Source organism: Temnothorax nylanderi, unplaced genomic scaffold (genome assembly GCF_030848795.1).
Source record: "Temnothorax nylanderi isolate EJ_2023f unplaced genomic scaffold, tnyl_v1.0 TNYL_tig0037_pilon, whole genome shotgun sequence".
Taxonomy (NCBI): Eukaryota; Metazoa; Arthropoda; class Insecta; order Hymenoptera; family Formicidae; genus Temnothorax; species Temnothorax nylanderi.
The window spans coordinates 159,053-179,070 of NW_027249099.1; the positions used below are offsets into that span (position 1 = coordinate 159,053).

Below are 20,018 nucleotides of genomic sequence, written 5' to 3' on the forward strand. Positions count from 1 at the left end.
CTTTTTTTTTTAAAAAGTTTCTCAATATATTTACAATAATAATTCAAATTCTCCCTAATAATCGCTAAAATTTTGCTATATCCTCGCTATTTTCTCATCAATAAAAATATATACAATGCAGGAAAGAAGACAATCAAATTCACCTGATGGCGATAAGGACATCGATCCGCTCGTGCTCAACCTCACCGACATTGGCCAAGAGATGGTGGTGAATCTTCGTCACATCAATCTCCGTGCCCATCCTTGCTACAGAAATCCTGAGCCGATCAATCTCTATCACAAGGTGGGCCACGGCACGCTGGACATGTACGTGCTCAGTCCGAGCAAGGACAGTCGCGAGGTGCGCGAGTTCCTGGCCAAGTGGCACTCGTCGGACTCAAAGCTGTTCGCAGGCTCTCACAAGAAGGATTCGAATAATCTCACATTTCCGATCCAGAATCTCGTGTCGATATGCGCGCTTTTGGTTTGGCTGCCAGCCAATCCCGAAGACAATATTACGCGGATTCTCTTTCCCGGCAGCACGCCGCAACACAAGATCTTCGAAGGTTTCGAACGACTGAAACATCTTGACTTCTTGAAGCATCCGGTATGTTCGGCGAAGACTCTGTCGCCGTCAGTGTCTCTGGCGACGCTCAGAGATAAGCCGGCCAAGCCGAAATTCAGTCTTATCGACAAGGAGTCCAAGAGGAAAGAGAAAAGAGAGCCATCGGAACCCAAATCCATCAAGGCCGCGGACGAGACGACTGCACCCAAGAGTACCCCTCAATCGACGCCGATTATACCGACCAAACCTAAGACCGAAATAAAAACGAAGAAAGTCGTAGAGAACAAGAAGCTCGAGACCGAGGCAAAGGAGAGTAAGAAGATCGAAAAGGAATTGAAAGAGGTGAAGAAGGAACCGAAAAAAGAACCAGCTAAAGTGGAAAAGCCTGAAAAACGAGAGGATGATGTGAAAAAGACTGACTTAATCAAACCGGAGTCCGAGAAGGCTAAGGAATCTAAGGAACCTAAAGAACCGAAACCTAAACCCGAACCAAAGAAGAAAGAACCGAGAGAAAGCAAGGCCGCGGTGAAGGTCGAATTAAAGAAGAGCGACGTAACCCCGAAACCGAAGGTGAGTGAGAAGAAAGTCAAAGCCCTCTTTTCCGGTGCGGAGAAAAGAGACGCCATGAAGTCCTCTCCGACTACCCCGAAGAAGACTCTGAACGGCGCTGCGACAAAGACAGAGATATCGAAGGCTGTGCCGAAGGCAAAACCGGCGGCCAAGGTCGCTCCAAGTCTTCCAGCTAAGAGCGCCAAGGAGGCCAACAATAGGAAAGTCGTGGAACAAAAGAAGTCCGAGGTCGAGAAGTCCGCCGTGAAGGATACCGCGGCGCCCGCCGTCAAGGTATCCGCGAAACCTAAGCCGATAGACAGGAAGCCGATCAGCCGTCGCGCGAAACCGGTCAGTCCTAACAAAGCCCGTATGCCGGGCAGCCCGGCAAAATCTACTCGCAGTACTCCAACCGCTTCCGTAAAGTCCGATAAAGACGGCGTTATTCGCAAGGTGAAGGGCGACAAAGGCACCACCGATTCGTCGACGGTCTCCACCCCGTCTGGCATAGAACCAGATGCCGCAAAACCGATCGATAAGAGCTTAGTCGAACAATCTGAAGATATATCACTAGATTCTATAGAAAGTAAAGTGCTGGCAGATCTCAAGGAAGAGCGAGAGGTGGTGGAAGAAATTGAAGCTGTTTTACAAAAAGCGGAAAGGATCGGGGAGACCCGAAAGGACGATCGTTTCGAGGGAGATGACGAAATCACGGCTGAGGCCACGGATAAAAAAGAGGAGGATATCACGGAGGAGGATGTCACCGCCGAGATTGAGGACGTACCTAAGAAGGAAGGTTCTAGAAAGGAGAGTCAAGAATTAACTGAGGAGGACGAGTATCTCATCGTGGAGAAAGAAGAGGTTTACACCGAAGATTCTGCTCAGAGCGGCGAGGGCGAACAAAAGCACGTTCTCGACGAAGCTCAGTCGGAAAAGGCAAAGACGCTGAAAGACGTAGAGGCGATGAAGGAAAAGGGCGAGAAGGAGGAACCTGAGGAGAAGGGAAAGGACGACAGCCCGGAAAAGAAGGTAGAAAAGATCGTGGATAAAAAGGAGAAAGAAATCGCTGGATTATCCTCGGAGCATAAGGAACAGTTACAGGAAGAAGTGAAGGAGATAATAGCTTCCGCAGCTGAAATCGTACAAAAAGCCGAAGAGAAGGACGACTCCGGTAAGAAAGACAGCGAGGAAATCACGAAGGAGCCATCCAGTCTAAGTCCGGACAAATTGGATTCATCGGAGAAAAAAACGACCGATACGGACATGAAGCCGGACGTTGATCAGAAGGAGAATAATATTCTCGAAAAGATGGAAGAGTCTCAGGAGCGAATCTCGACGATAGAATCAGGGGCAACTACAACCGCTCCGACTTTGCCTGAAGACGAGCGAATACCGTTAGATGAAATAAAAGAGGATATTGACGAGAAACATGTTATTGAAGAGGTAAAGGAGAAGGACGCTCCTGATAAGCTGAAGAAAGAAGTCGTTCCGGAAACTGTTCCTGCGGCTGCCAAGCCGGAAGTCAAGGTATTTGATGTTCGCCAGGCAATGCACAATTTGCAAAGAGACATCGTTAAAACACCCGACGAAGTTGCCGATCTTCCGGTTCACGAAGAGGTCGATCCTAAACTTTACAGAATGGAAGATTTCGAGAAGGGGAAAGAGGAAAAGCCATCGCCGACTGCTCAGGAGGGTAAAGAACCACCTACGCCGACCGCAAAGGAGCAAAAGGGTGTCTTCAGCTTCTTCGGGAAGGTAGCGGATAAATTTGAAAAAGGTATTGATAAATTGACTAAGAAGAAGAAAGATTCCGAGAAGGATTCTGACGAAAAATCTTCGAAATCGAGTTCTCCGAAAGAACCGAAAGTGCCAGAGAAGACGCTTTTAGAAGAAGTCGATATGGAGAAGATGTTCCCTAAAATCGGTAAGCCCGTTGACAAACCTGACACGTTCGAAGAGGCGAAACCCACGATTGCTGACGTGAAAGTGGCCGCTATCAAGGAAACCGCGTCATTTATCCAGGAGGAGATACTGGACACACAGAGGCAAAGAGTGCCAGATATTGAAGAGAAACTCCCGACTGATAAATTGGATGAGATTAAAAAAGTAGAAGACAAAATCGAGGAATTAGTCCTTGCGAAGGACGTATCACCACGTGCCGTTTCACCGGCGAAACCAATTAAAGACAAGGAAATTGCGAAGGAAATTGAACTTCTGAAGGAAGAGGACATTGGAGAAGATGTAGAAGAGGTAAAGGCACTATTAGAGGAAGCTTCGAAAAAATTCAAAACTGTGAAAGACAGTTTAAGAGATTCATTGGAATCTTTGGAGGATAAAATTAAGGAAGAGATAGCCGAGGTACATGAAGTGCCATCTGCCTTGAAGGATGCGGTAAAGGATACCTTGGAAGGGGTGGCCGAGAAGTTGGAAGAGATAAAGCCACACATCGTGAGTCACTTGTCCGATGTAAAAGAACCGGAAAAGGTCAAGTTTGACATACCAAAAGATGAAGAATTCGAAAATGAATACGAAGAGGAGATAGAAGGGCCATACAGAGATATGAAAGAAGCCGTTAGGGATGTCGGAGAAGTCCTTGCTGGCGTTGCCGGCATTGAGCTCGAAGATAAACCCAAGGATGTCATAGAAATCGTAAAGAAAGTCGCCGAGGTTCTCAGAGAAGATGATTTTCTTCCCGGCAAAGCGATATTCGATCAAGCCCCTAAGAAAGAAGAGATCTCACCAATTTCGACAGATAGAAAACCATCGAAGGAAGAAATCTCTCCAATTTCGATGGAAAGAAAACCTTCTGTACCAAGTGAAAAAATATCTCCGGAAAAGATCGCTAAATTACAAGAAAAGGAACTTAAACTCGCTCATGAGGATATTGCGATACCGAAGAAAGTCGGCGTTATAGAAGTATTTCCGGTTCACGAAGAACTTATCGAGAAGCCTGGAAAACTTCTGGCGCCACATGAGGAACCTGGCGCTATCGAGGTAAAGGAAGAACCCTGCATAAAAGTGGTGAAGGAAAAAGACGATACAGTGACGTCGCCTGCGAAGGATGTAACGAGGGATAAGCGGGACGCGCAAAAGATTTGTACGGAGATGTTAAAAGACGATCAGCATATTTGCGATCAACATAAAAAACCAACGGACGACGATACGTCTCGAGTGGACGTGATGCACGCTGGTATCGAGGGCATATGCGTGAAGAAAGTTGCGAAACGGCCATCTTTCGAGGAGAAGCTCGAGGAAATAGAGGAGCCCGTGATCGGCTTCGAGCAAAAGGTTTCGCCGGCAAAGGCGGAGATAGTGATGGTGACTCCCGGTTCTACGCCGACTTCGCCGAAATTCGTCGGGGACAAGATATACGCTGAAGGACTGGAGATCGGCTTTCGGGAACCTCCTAAGTTGCCGGAGGATATCAAGCAAGTTCTCAGCAGGGAAGCGCCCGTTGAAGAAGTAATTGAGGAATTAATTATTACGAAGAAGACGAAGATTACCATCGAAGTGATCGAATATATCACCGTGGTGAAACGCATCCCGAGGGAACGCGTGATTTATATTATCGAAGAGATCATCGTGAAGAAGGGACTTCCCAAGGAAATCGTAGTGGACGATCTCGAGATTCTGAAGCCAAAGGAATCTATCACACCTGAAAAGAGAATGGAGATCGAGGAATACATCGTTAACGAATACATCGTCAAAGGAAAGCGAATTACTATAGAAGTCGTCGAGGAAATCTCGATTGAGAAAGTTGTGCCTAAGAAGATTGTTATCGAAATTATTGAAGAGATCATTGTTAAGAGAAAGAGTGCCAGGCATATGATCCTGGATATTCCTGAAGAAGTATTATCGGAAATAATTAAAGAGGAATCGCCGGAAGAATCGCCAGAACAATCGGCAGAGGAGCAGATAACACCGAAAATAGACATAACTGCGAAACGAGAATCTGTCGCTGAGGTTGCTCCATCTATAGAAAAAGAACCGATTATGCCTCAGAAACGAACAGAGGTTGAGGAATTCATCGTCAATGAGTACATTATTAAGGGCAAAAAGATTACCGCATCGACAATCGACGAAATTTCTGCTCAGAAGACCGTGCCCAAGCAAATTCTCATCGAAATTATCGAAGAAATTGTTATTAAAAGAAAGATTCCCAGGAACATGTTACTCGATGTTACGGAGAAAGAATTATCAGCAATATCCAAAAAGACACCCGAGGAGGAGAAAGAAAAATCAGTCGTTGAGGCGCCTAGCGTGGAAATCCCGAAAATGGAAGAACCGATAACTTCGCAAAAAAGAGCGGAAGTCGAAGAATATATTGTTAACGAATACATTACCAAAGGGGATAACATTAACGTTAAAAAACTTGAAGAAATCTGTGGTAAAAAGAAGGTGCCTAAGAGAATCATTATCGCGATTATCGAAGAAATTATCATTAAGAGAAAGATGCCGAGGCATGCAGTACTTAGCGTAACCGAGGAAGAATTATCGCGTATCAAGGAGGAAGTGATCCCGGAATCGCAAATACTGGCCGAGAAAAAAACTCCAATTGAGTTGAAAGAAGACAAAAAAGAGGAGCTCGAACGAGAAAGTACTGAAGAGGAATTATCGGCCATGTCTGAAGAGGAGGATGTCGAGGAGGAGGAGGAAGTGGATGGATTTGTCAGTATACCTAGAAAGATTTCCGATGCAGCTGACGCGAAGAAGAAAACGATCCCAGAACTTTCGTCTATAGTTGCGAAGGAGCACGAGAAAGACGTGATTGACGACTTTGAAGCTGTCGAACAGGAATATAAAGTACGCGATGTACCAGTCACGTCTCCCGAGAAAGCGGATGAGATGAAAGAGAAAGAGGACACTGAAGAAGCCGCAGAAGATACCACGAGCGAAGTTATCGAGGCGGACGAGAAATTCGTGCAAGAAACCAAAGGGAAGGTGGGAATAGAAGAACCTCACGTCGCGAAAGATATTAAACCAGCTGAAAAACGAGAACCTGAAGAACGGGAAACGCCCGAGATATCGGAAATCGTCGATACCACAGAGAAATATTTAGACGAGGCTAAAGAAAAGACAGATGACATTCTTCTGAAAGAGACTACTGCGAAATCGATACCAACAGTCTCTGACAAAGCAGAAAAGCCTTTGATCGAAGAATCAAGTAGGAAAACATCCAAAGACTTCTCCGATAAACGACCATCAATTGACATACCGGAAGCTATTTCTAAATCAACTACACCAAGCCCGAAGGCAATTGACGAGAAGCTCGGCATGAAAGAGATTGAGCCCGTGGCCAAAGAAAAAGTCGAGGAACCGCAACTTGAAACAAAGGATGACAAATCAAAACCAACAAGTCCAATTAAAGGCGAAATATTGAAAGATACTGTGCATCCTGAAAAAGTTGCTGAAGGCTTCGCACAAGAGCCGATGGACGACGATAAGAAATCTAAACTATTAGAGACCACAGAAATTAAAGAAACTCCGGTAACTAAGGAAGAGAAGAGTCCTCAAGAAACATTACCAGCACACGTACCTTCAAAAATTGACGATGGCACTGTCAAAAGGATGCTGGTTACATCATGTAGCGAGGATGGCAGAGAAGAAACTGAGATCTGTCCAACCGGCAGCATAATCTTCACGAAGACCGCCACTCCGGATGATTCTCTTAAGGATGTATCCGCTAAATCCACCCCGGATAAAGATTCTTTACTTTTAGATAAGGACTCGCATTCGGGCGTGAGTACTCCCGAGACGGATAGCATTTCCGAAAAATCTGCGCCAGAAGGTAAGGATAGGATTAGTCCGGAAGATAGTTTGGAAAAATCACCCGTTGGTCCTCGTGATTCGCAGGATCTTGAAGACAGTTTGGAAAAATTGGAATCGCGTAAGCCAAAGGTGCCAGAAAAATTAGAAGATATTGCAAAGCCGAAATCTCCCGTGGAGAAAGAAGACTTGCAGGATAAAATTGCCGAAAAAGATATACCGAAGTCGCCTAAGGAGGAACGAGAGGAACCGAAATCTCCTGCCAAGGATGTAGGAGAGACAAAGGAATTGAAATCTCCGGCTAAAGATAAGATCGAGAAACCTGGTTCTCCTGTTGAAAAAATCGAGAAATCACGATCTCCTTCCCCGCTTGAAGTGAAACGTGAAGATGTACAAAAACCAGGATCGCCTCTTGATATGACAACGCAAAAGTCTCCGATAGAAACAGCCGAAAAACCAAAACTTCCAATCAAGAAGGTGCTTCCAGAACCTAAGAAAGAAGGAACAATTGGTGTTCCGAAGACACCCGAATCATTCCACTCAGAAGATATTTCACCAGCCGAGACGATTTTCTCAAAGTCACCCACAGATAAATCTGAAATGTACTTTGCGAAGGCACCCATTACCGAAGAAGACGTTGCTGTCGAAGAAGCAATTAAACAATTGCCTGAATTCAAAATTGCCACAGACGTTAAACAACTACAGAAGCCAGAAGAGAAAGAACCGGTGGATAAATCTAGATCTGCGAGTATTGCTAGTGAGAAATCCGAGCAGGATATTAAATCTCTCGATAAGTCTGCTGGTGTTCTAAGTGATAAAGACGAGAAAGAAATTGATAAGCCGAAATCGCCTAGTGTCATTGAGAAAGAAACGATAAGTGAGAAGTTGCCTATTTTAGAGAGTGAACATTACGATGAAAAGGGACCAATTGACGAAGCTAGATCTCCAAGCGCGATCAGCGATAAATCCGACGAGAGGAAGGAGGCCGAACGTTCGAAGTCGCCGAGCATAGCCGCGGATAAGCCGGATCTTCAAGATGTGACGGAGCGTTATTTAGAGAAACCAAAGTCCCCTATTTTTGATAGGCCAGATTCGCCTAAAGCTATTGATAAGACTGAAGAATCACATGATAAAGATAGATCTCCCAGTATAGCTAGTGATAAATCAGATAGCAAGAAAGTAAGTGACCATTCTAGACCACCAAGCGTTTCTGTAGAAAAAATAGATCTCAAAGATATGGATTTACCAGTCGAGAGAACCCGATCGCCTAGTGTCGCAAGCGTTAAGGATGACAAACTGGAACACCCTGCAGTAGCGAAATCACCCGACGACAAAGCCGAAGTACCAAAGGACGTGTTGAAATCTCCGAAGCTTGACGAAGATAAATCGGATCTGAAAGATATAATGCAACCTCCATCAGACAAATCACGATCACCGAGTGTGACGAGCGGTATTAGCGAACCTAAAGAACCAGCTCGTTCGAAGTCACCGAGTGTCGCTGATGAAAAACCAGACTTGAAGACTGTTACCGAACAATCGGTTGATAAGTCAAGATCGCCGAGCGTTATAAGTGTCACGAGCGAGCAAAAGGAACCAGTTGACCGCTCCAAGTCTCCGAGCATCGCAGGAGAAAAAATAGATTTGAAAGATCTCGCGGAACCTGCAGATCGCTTGAAATCGCCAAGCATAACTGGAGAGAAGCCGGACTTGAAGGACGTCACGGAGCGACCTGATGAAAAATTAAAATCACCCACCGCGATGAGTGCTACGAGTGATCTGAAGGAATTCGAAGAACGATCGAAATCGCCGAGCAGTGATCTAACAGACATTACAGAACGATCGTCGATGGATAAATCTAAGTCACCTAGTATCGCGAGTATTACATCTGATCACAAGGAACCAGTGGAAAAAGCGAAATCGCCTACAATCCCGGATAAAAAGGAAGAACCCGATAGAAGTAAATCGCCGAGCATGGCCAGCGAAGGGGCGAAGTCAGCCGTTAGCTCTAAACCGTCGAGTATCGCTGGAGATGCGGCGGACTTGAAAGACGTATTGGAACCGTCGGCTGACAAGTCCAGATCGGCTAGTGTGATAAGCGCGACGAGTGACCAAAAAGAACCGATCGAAAAACCGATATCTCCCGTAATTCCTCACAAAACAGAAGAGCCGCACGACAGGAGCAAGTCTCCGAGCGTGGCAAGTGAAAGGTCTGACGAGAAGAAATCTGCCGATGGCTCGAGAGCGACCAGTGTTACGGAGGAAAAACCAGATCTTAAAGACTTAATGGAACCACCAGCCGATAAATCCAGATCGTCAAGCGTCGCGAGTGAGAAAGCGGAATTATTGGGAAAATCGACATCGCCTACCGTCTCTGATAAATTAGAACCACCTGTTGATCGAAGCAAATCTCCCAGTGTTGCTAGCGATGAGTCCGATGACAAGGCTAGCGTCAAAGAACACTATGAAATACACGACAGACCGGTGTCTTCAAGCATTGTTTTTGATAAGTCGATGGACGATAAGCAATCAATGGAGAAAATAGATATTGACGGATTAAAAATATCCGGCATAATCGGCGAGTTGGATTTTGTCGAGAAGGCAAGATCGTTAAGCATCATTAGTGACAAGACGGAGCCGAAATCGCCATCCGATGTCTCAAAGTCACCGAGTTCAGCCGACGACAAGCACGATCAAAAGGAAAAATCTAGATCGTCGAGTGTTGCCAGCGAGAGGCTCGATGATACTGACATCAAGATTTCGCAAACACCGGAAGCGAAGGGAGAACGATTAATTTCGCCGAGTTTGGAAGCCGAAAAGGCGCCGAAAGACGAATCTGCTAAATCGTCGCGAGCTAGTTCGCCAGTGGACAAAACTCCGAAGGATAGATCGCGTTCGCACAGTGTCTTCGATGTTGGCGAGAAAACACCGGCCAGCAGATCTAGAACAGCCAGTTTTGTCGATGAACAGCTGCTTCCTCAAGCAGAAAAGGAAGCTTTTGTCTCGCATCTCGATATGGGTAAACCACTTGACGGGAAGGACGAATGTAAGAAAGAAAGCAAGAGTCCTATAACTTCCCCCGACTCAATCGAGAAAAAAATGCAGAAGATTCGCGAGAAACGATTTGCCGATTTTAAAGAACCGGACGCCGGGCAGCCGAGCAAGATAGAGAAATCGGACGACGAAGAGGAAGACATCGTTAAAGTGACAGCCGAGAAAAAGGCGGAGATCGAGAAGTACATTTTAGATGAATTCATTGTGAGAAAACGAAAGATCAGCTTGACAGTGATCGAGAGATTGGTTATGATGTATTCGGTGCCCCAGTTTACAGTGATGGAGATAATAGAGGACATTATTAGCCGGGAAAACGTACCCAGGAGCGCAGTCTTCGACTTCGTAGATGACGAAGCCTCCGAATCTCAATACGGAAGAGAACCGGAAGCGGAATGGCTGGCACCGGACGAAAAAGCGGAGGTAGAAGAGTACATTATTAAAGAGTTTATTGCGAAGAAAAAGAAAATCACGCCGGAAGCCTTGGAAGAATTGATTAAATCCGTGCCACGATTCATTCTCATTCCAATTATTGAAGAGATTATTGTGAAGACGAAGATACCCAGGAACACTTTAATCGAAGGCGACTTAGAGAAACCCGGAGAAAAGAGTCCGGATATTTTTGAAAAAAAAGGAAAGCCAGGTGACACTATGAGGAGCGAAAGTCCGGATGGTAAGATATCTCCTGTAGGGAGCGATCGATTTGGCAGGGACTCGAAAGCGGGGCTTTCTGCTAGCCCCAGCTTGAGTCCGGAGCCCATCCCTTCCGACAAATCGACCCAGGATAGTCCGGCTCGATCGGAACCGCGCATAGACGAGGAAATCCTGATATCGGAAGAAAAGCGAATGGAAATCGAGACGCTCTTGGACGAGGAATATATAAAGAAAGGAAGGAAGATCACGGAGGCGATACTCGAGGAGATAATCGTTAAGACTTCTCTACCCAGATACGTCATCTTAGAGATCCTGGAGGAGATCATACTGAAGAGGAAGCTTCCGAGAGAATCTGTGATCGATGTGGAAATTTATCAAGAGGAAGAACCGGACGAGGACCACGATAAGGCAGTGTATCACTTTGAAGAAACGGCAGATTATGAGTTGCCGCGCGATGCCAGGAAGTCTTCGGTCGAGTACAGAATGGGGATGTATCCGGAATCGGGTGAGCGACAGTTAGACAAGCCTGATTATCCGACGGATTACGAGAGCCAGTTCCACAAGGCCTTCGCCGGCGGTATGACGGAGATGCGAACGACGCATATAACCACGCTGTCTGGAAAATCAACCCCGGAATTTGCACATGACGCGACTTCCGCATCCGGAATCGAATCAACCGGCAAAGCGCCCGGAAAGTTACCGGAGGCTACTCTGGCCACGACTCACATAACGAGAACGGACGTGAAAGACACGAAGGATGTGCAACCCGCGGAAAGTGTCACGATTTTGAGAGAAAGCAAGATCGCGGAAACTATCGATAAAGACGAAGAGACTGCAGGGATTTCGGCGACGAAGAAACATGATATCGACGAGAGCGGGGAGCCAAAAATTACATCTGCTGATCATGCAGCGGAATCGGCAACTGATGTCACGAAGGGAATCGAATCACAAGAAATAGCTAAAGAAGTTAAACGATCAAGTATCCAACAAGATGAGCCCGAAGCGATTACCAAGATCATCAAGCGGGAAATCGTGGAGCAAGACAAACCGGAAGTGGTCATTAAAGTCGTCAAACGGGAAATTATTGAGCAAGACGAGCCCGAAATTATCACAAAGGTGATCAGACGTGAGATCGTCGTCCCCGAGGAAGAGACGGATGACTCGAAAGAAGATTCCAATGAATATGTAAAGACAATTACGACGAGAACGACGCGAACGATCGTGACAGAAGAATTACCGGATGCCGAATTGGCGCAGACTGATCCTTCGAAAATTTACAGAGATCCCACCTCGGGTACAACTTACAAGGTTGTGAGTGACGAAGATGCATCTGACGCAACGACCAGCGCCGACGTGCAGCGAATCGTGACGACTGTAACCACGATCACTGGTCCGGATGGCAAGGTTATCACAAAGAAAGATGTCAAGGAGAGCACGGACACTTTGGCCAGCGACGAATTATTGGAAAAATTGACGGAAACCACCAAACCTGCGGAGAAGATTATCAAGGAAACGATTACGACTGTGGCATCGGGCACTGCGACACCCGATGTGAAAGCCTTCTACGATTCCGGTAAATCAACACCTGATCCCAAACATGACGATAAACTCGAGTCTACGGTGAAGGAACACTTAGACGCGGACAAATTCGAACACCCAGTGTCTCCTTTAATACGAGAACTTATATCTGACGACAAGAGTTATTCGGGCAAGTCCTCGCCAGACATATCGCTGCCCAAGGACATCGTCTTTAGCGGCAAGTCTACGCCGGAGATTCCTATGTCGCCGTTGATCAGAGAAGGAGCCGCGATTCAGCCTCACGTATCGGGTAGATCAACGCCGGACAGAAGATCCGACGGTCGATCGTCGACGGACACACCGGAAGGATTTAGATCAGGCGAGATGATCCGAACTATCGTCACGACCACGAAGACGGTATCCGACGAAGGTGAAATAGTGACGACCACCAGGGAGGTCACGGAGACGACTAATGAGAAAGGCGAGACGGTTGTGCTGGCCGAGAAGACCGACGTGAAGGTGGACGAACGTCTGCCGAGCAAAGATGCCGCGGAGAGCGCGATCAGCAGCATCATCGGTAGCATTAAGTCCTCGGAGTTGCAGCGTAGCGACAGTCCAGGCTCCGACGACGTAGCCAGCGAAAAGGATCGCGGTCCGGCTAGTCCATTGAGTGAGCACAGCAGCGTGCGTAGCAAGGCCATGACACACCCGTGGGGTAGCAGCGAGGAGCGACATACCTTTTCCGATGACGAGCCACCCGGCTCACCTTTCTCCTCGACCTCGCAAGTCGGACATTCATCGAAACAGGTCGAGTTCTCAACAGCCGCGATGAGTAGTAGTTTCTACGGCGAGCTGCCAGCGGTGCCGCCCGAGATTTCCGCTATGAAGACCTTCCACGGCGAGACTGGTATACAGAAGAGCGGCGATCCCGTTCACAGTCGATTTACGGTCGAGAAGGAGCCTGCCGGCGCTTACGGCGAGAAGCCGGACGCGAAGCGGTACGTCGACGAGGCCGACCTCGACTTCGATAAGGCTCTGATGGAGCGCAAAGAGATGAAGGAGGCCGGAGGGGCCTTCAGCAGCGGGATAGCGCCCATATACACGAACGGTAGTGTGCGACATGAAGCGGCCGACGAGAAAGATCATCCGTCGTCTCTGTTCCGGGACGACGCTAAGGATGACTCGAAAGGTGACTCGAAGAAAGATCCTTTAGAGGGATGGGGACCTCCTCTCGGTCTACCGTCCCCTAAACCGCCCAGAAAGTTTAATCTGAAGAATCCTGCTCAATCTCCATCGTGCTCAAGTGAGACAACCTCTGATACTTTGAATTTCGACGTTGTAAAAAATTGGGGAGAACCTCTAAGGCTACCCTCGCCCGCACCAGTGGCCAACGAAGTGTCGAACAAGGGAGCACCTAGTACACCGAAAAAAGAGCGGAAACAAGCGAAGAAGATCCAGTCGGAAAACATCAAGAACAAGAAGCGCTCGGAAAGCCCTGGTAAGAACGAAAAGAAGGTGAAGGACTCGAAGAACAAGGTTCAGCCGGTTTACATGGATCTGGCGTATGTGCCCCATCACGGAAATTCGTACTATACTTCTCTGGAATTCTTCAAGAGAGTGCGAGCGAGATACTACGTCTTCAGCGGCACCGAGCCCAGTCGAGAAGTCTACGACGCTCTGCTGGAAGCTAAAAAGACTTGGGAGGATAAGGATCTCGGTAAGTTTATTAAAATTATACTAAGAAATTACAGATCTACATATTTTCATGATAAATTATTGCAAATATTGTTATATTTGTACATTATATTTGTACATTTGTAAAAAATACGTTATGTAACTCAGATTCTACAACTGCCATCAATATTATTAATTATTTATTATATTTTTTCCTCGACGGCCGATAATTTATAACTTGATCCCAAAAAATATTATTAATTATTATTTTTTAAATTATTTCTCCTCGATATTTTATTAAAACTCGATCACGATCAAAGCGTAACGATATTAATATTCGAATGCGGGTAATATCCATGCTAATCATGCAACGTGTTCCGACTCCGACTTCTGTAACTTTATCCTTTGTTATCAGAGGTAACCATGATTCCGACCTACGACACCGACACTTTGGGCTACTGGGTCGCCGATAACGAGGAAGCGCTCGCGGCGAATCACATAGACCTGTCGCCGTCCGCGTCCCGATGCACTATCAATCTCCAAGATCACGAGACTAGTTGCAGCGCCTACAGGCTCGAGTTCTAGGGATTGGCAGCCTGCTCAGCCGTAATAGTCGAGTTCTGAGCGGCGTCCGGAGCGCGTGATCATTTCGCGCTTCCGAACTCATTTCCCATTTCGTAGAGGGAAAAAAAAGAAAAAAAAATAAGAAGATAAAAAGAGAGAGCTCAGACCGACCTACCGTCCCGTCAGGTGATTCCTGACCCCCCCCCCTTCTAGGAGACCCGAAGACGAACAACATTTTGAATTTTCGAGATTCCCTCGCGGTCGTAGCTCCGCGGCCTAGCAGGATCGTAGAAATCCTGTCAAACAATGTAGAGGCAGTCCCGAGGAAGCGAGACCGACTTTCGATCGCGCTCAGGTCTCAAAAATTGGGATTGTTTTAAATCTAAGTTAGAAACGTTCTCCTTATTCCTTCGCGAGGAGACGGTGCGGGCGACGAGAAGAAGGGAAGAGAGGGGGGAAAAGATCGCGAGGGTTTCTTTTCCTGCACGGAGATACAAGGTATAAATTAATTATTTACTTCTAAGAAGCCGAGATTATCGACAGGGAGAATTCCACGTTCGATTGAGGGTTTGCGCTGATAACAGCGGCGTCCATCGGATGTTTATATATTTTCACACTCTGCACCGTTCGCGGCCCGTAGCGCGCTGATACCGCCTACAATACTTATCGATCACTGCTCAAATCGAGAATGTTTTTGCGAAGATGAAGCTAAAACAAAGAGGGACGATGGGGTTGCACGAGCGACGATCGATCGCGAAACGACGACGGTCCATAAGCGCCGCGGTCCGGTAACAATTTGTAACGCCAGTTAACTGAAAATTACAAATTGATCTTAGGATATTCTAATTTTAAATCCGTCGAACGCGGATCATCGAACAATCGATGCGAGACCTCCTCGCCCGCATCCTCTCCTCGATCAGCAGATCAAATTAAGACTTTTAATATCTCTGACACAGCTGCCGCTTCAAGAGCACCGCGTAGTATTTAGTGTATCAGTTAAAAGAAAAAAAGAAAAAAAATGAGAGAAGAGAAGTACCGCAGTTCAACTTACGCGGGAAGGCATACATTGTGAAAGGGACGCGCGTTCGATAGACGCGCGCGCGTCGAGGGACGGATTCCATCGTTCGTGTCGTCGGTGGATCGTCCTTCAATGGGACACGTAAGGACGTGTGGCACGATTTACGGAGAACGATTTACGTTTCACCTGCGAAATATTATTCCTTCGTTGTTACGTGACTAACGGTCCCCTTTCTCGTCGTAAATGTCTATTCGTGCATAGGTAAAACGGAGCTAAATTCCATCGAGAAGTACTAGAGTAGGAATTATCTGTGTGTCGTGTTTCTATATCGTAGGGCATAGAGATACGCGCGGGCGGAGGAGTGATGATTGCGAGCTTGACAGATTCCGTCGCCGCGTCGTCCGCTCGGCGGACGACGCGGCCCGCGCTAGCCGAGGAGTCCGACGAGGATGATATATCAAAAGAGGTCCGAAGAGCGTTTCGTTGCCGCGAGGAGAGTGCAGGGCGATGATGACATGTCTCAAAACGTCCATCCGACGGATAAACAGTCCGATCGTTTGTTTAAATTGCCTTCGTAGAAGCCTTTCTTTTCCCGAACGATACTTCGGAAAACAGGCGGTCGTAGCACCGAGAATCTTTTACGGATATCGATATTATGCGCGCGAGATTCGCGTGGTGGACGATGACGTCGTCTTCGTGAGAGAAATGAAATCGTCTTGTTCACCTGGCCATCGCATTGCATCGCTATTCCGACGGAAACGAATGTCGGATACGTCGAAAGCGATAGTGGAAGGTGTCTTACAGTGATCGAATCATTGTAGCGTCGCACAAGCAATTTTTCAACTCATCTCACGATCAGATATTGCAGGGAAGCAATTCGAGGAAATACCTGAAGACATCTAAAAATTTCTAGGAATTTTCTACAGGAGGGAATTGTCGGGTGTGAAAAATAATCTGTCGAAAATACAATTCTTCAAAGGAAGAATGATGATTACAAAAAAAAAACTCGATGGCGTGAAGGAAAAATTGTCGGGTGCTTAAACCGTGTAGCGTCGGAAGAATAAAAAAAAAAGAGAGCGCGTCAAAAGAAACGGACTAAAATCTCCGCCGCAAGAAGTCACATTATCCTCGTAATGACAAATCGAACTAAGTTCTATCTGTCGCGCTAGTAGACAATCCCAGCGGCGCGGCGTGAGAAACATTTGGCCGATCGCTGTTTTCCGAAGTATCGAAGTAACGTCTGAAAAAAAAAAACTGATCGTTGAATAAATATATCCGTTCGCAGATGGATTTTGCGGTTCGTCGCTGGCTTGATCTTAAAATCAGCGAGAATGCATTCGGGGGAGGGGGGGTAGGGTTGATTAAGATCGATGAAAACTTTTTGTACTTAACTTTTTCTTAGCTAGGCGTTTTAAGCCAATGCGTGACGAACTGACAAAACTGATGGTGACGACTACAACGACGGACAACGATCTGATAACACGGAGAGGGAATGGTGCCGAACATCGCGCTTATTTGAGACTCTAAAATGGGACATGAATGTTTTTAGCAAACCGATGACAGGCCTTCCATTCATTTTTATCTTACCGGTAGAAGCGTGGAAAGCTGTTTGCCGTGACTTCCTGATGCGAGGGTACACGTTTATCAGCGAGTCTTCGTGAGGTCGATGGTGGTACGGTTAAATTCTGCTCCAAACAGCACAAGGATCCAAAATATACGTACATGACGTACGTATTACGTAAAGGACTTCCGGAAAACTAAGTTCTTTCGGACGTTTTTTACGACTTTTAGACACTTATGCTGTCTGGGTGGTGCCCCATCTTTTCTAAGAGAGACCGAGTCGTACCAAATATATCTTGACTCTTAACGTTCTTATAATTGTACCTTAAAGAAGCCCATCTAGTGCCGACCCTGCATGCGTACCCCTAGATCGCAATTGTCGCATGCCGATGATAATGTCAAGTCGATGTATCGCCTTGAATCAATTAAATTCGAATCGAAATCAAAACGCGTCGGTTTCGACTCGACGCGAGAATGACCGCAGCTGCGATTTAAGGACGTACCGTAACGCGTACGTAGTAGTGATTCATCGTTATCCTTGAATTACGAGAGAACACATAGGCCGCGGAAGGAGAATCGATATACGAGAGGTAACAGAGAGACAAGTGCGATTAAGCGCGATATCGAACTGTAGCTTATAGAGGACATCTTTACTCACCATTCTCGCGAGATCCACCGACGAAAGTAATATTTTGACGAAATTAATATCACAAAGATGATAGACCTTTCGTGTCTGCAATAGACATCCTGTGACTTTATCATGGAAATTGAGAAAATCCTGAGTGACGTTTGAAAAATGAGAACGCCTAAAAGATCAGAACGTCTTTCGCATAATTGTGTTGCCCGGTTGAAGCATGATCTCAATGACCGCAAGCGGATTTCGCCGAATGAAAGTCGGAGAAAGCTCTCCTCTATACGAGACACATTCGTGCCTACACGAAAACGATGGTGCTCGATTAGACCGATCGTTGATGACGATATTGAGGTACGGTGATATATACGGGGGAGACGGTGATAAAAGCGATTTTGTCTTGTCGCTGCAAAACGAGAAGCGATAGAGTGGCCCTCGGGCCCGGTTTCTATAGATTAGTGCGTAAGTTTTTTACCGCCTGTAAGTTACACACGATTTTTTCCGTTCCGATTTTACGCGAGATTTACTTTGCCACACGCATACACGGTACATATACGGTATCGCCCACGTGCTCATCTGTCATTCGTTCGATTATTTATTGTTCATTTCTCGCTTGCGTTCGTGATCGTTTCTTTTTTATTCGCGTTCACCGAACGCAGAGGCGCGTTTATTCGAAAATCAGTTGTCAGGGAAGCGAGAGACTTAATGTCTCGTTTTGCTTTCGGCGGAGTCGTGCGCGACCAAGATTTTATCTCACCGAATGGCGAAAGAGAGGACGAGCAAGCGAGAGAATTTTGTAATAGGCAAAAAAAACGTAAGAGAGAGAAAGAGTGAGTGACGTAAGTGACATTGAGAAAAAGAGAGGCGAGAACGATCGATATTGTTATATAAATACGATTATTACCACACCGATTATTTTTTAATGACTATTATGCTTGTTATCATTGCGATTAATATTATTGTGCTACTATTATTACTGCGATTACTATTAATATTATTAATATTACGATTACGTTCATGAGAGAGGGTCATTATCATCATCATCATCGTTCTCTTTCTATCATATACATGAATAGAGTTTTTATATTTATCAATACCCTCATACGTATGATAGTGAGTTGACGTGCAAGAGAAAAGTATTTAAGAGAGAAGTAGACAGAGATGAGGAGAAAAGTAAAAGAGAGAGAGAGAGAGAGAGAGAGAGAGAGAGAGAAAGGGAGGGAGAGAGAGAGAGAGATGATGACGATGAATATGTGTACCTATGTATTTACGTATTATTTATTGACAAGTAATATAATGACCAGTTATCTAGGTAGGATGTTAAAATTATGAAATTCAATTTAACGAAAAACAAAATAAATTAATAAACTATTAAATGAGAAGCTATTGTCGATCGATGATGATGCGCGCAGGATAGATTAAATAAACGATGAATTTATTGGAGTAATTTAAATAAAAAGTATAAAAATAATAAAAAAAAGAACAAATAAATGATTAGGAACGAGCTTTCACCGAAACAGATTAGCGGGAAATATGAGGGAAGAAAAAAAATATATATTATATATATAGATACCTATATAATATATGAACAAAGTACGTAAGAAAGGAAGTATAAAAGAGACAGAGAGAGAGAGAGAGCGTGAGAAAGAGAGATAGTGAGAAAGAGCGAGAGAGAGAGATGTGAGAAATGTGAGCCTCAACACCTGTACGAACCCCCCAAAAAATCGCAACGCCCGACGGGTGTGAGAACAGTGACATCGGTAATTTCTCCGAAGAACAATCAATAATAATATTCTTAATTAGAAGAGAAAAATTGTTGGGCATCCCGGGCAATGGAGGAAAGTAACGCCCTTCTGCTCTCGACGTTTCGCTCGCGCCTTTTTCCCCCCTCGATCGCTTCTTATTTCACGAGCTGGACGAACGGCACGAATTGATAAAATCAAAAGATATGCGCCTTTCCTCCGCTATGAAATTTTCTCGGATATTCCACGAGCAGCTCTAGTCAGAGAGAAAATAAGAAGGGAAGAAGATCGTCCAATCGCATCCGGTCGAGAGTCTCGTTGATGCGCAACGAGAGTGATGCGAGACTTTCGCGTTTCCGAACAGCGCAATATCGGCGAAGACCTCGGACAGATATCCAAGGATCGTCCCGAGGACGCTCGGGATGTACCATGGTCACGTCACTCTCGGATGTTCCCTGATATTTCGAGTTCCTTACACGATTACACGATCGCGGTTCTCACCCGTCGGCGCGTCGCGTTCTTTTCGAATAACGAATTAAAAGAGAAAAAACAAGAAAAAAAAACTTACTGTGGAGTGTTCATGGTGCTATGATTATTATTATTATTATTATTATAGAAATAACGATGTTACGCTATATGATAAAAATGATAATATAATAAATATACACTATACCTTAGAATTTGTCGCCTGTGTGCCTCACGCGTCTTGATTTTCTCCTCGTCGATCGACCGTAGATCAGCCGCCTGTTC

General features: G+C 45.8%; 1 protein-coding gene across 4 annotated transcripts in view; it reads left to right on the forward strand.

Annotated features, from left to right (window-relative positions):
• The window catches only part of LOC139771205 (uncharacterized), a 48,135-nt gene extending 28,187 nt beyond the window's left edge, over positions 1-19,948 (forward strand). For all 4 annotated transcript variants that reach the window (XM_071703786.1, XM_071703788.1, XM_071703789.1 and 1 more), the window contains 2 exons: positions 122-13,796; positions 14,169-19,948. In XM_071703786.1, the coding sequence (XP_071559887.1) occupies positions 122-13,796; positions 14,169-14,338 (13,845 nt within the window). In that variant the 3' untranslated portion in view covers positions 14,339-19,948. The remainder of the gene's footprint in view (positions 1-121; positions 13,797-14,168) is intronic.
• The last annotated feature ends 70 nt before the right edge of the window (positions 19,949-20,018 follow it).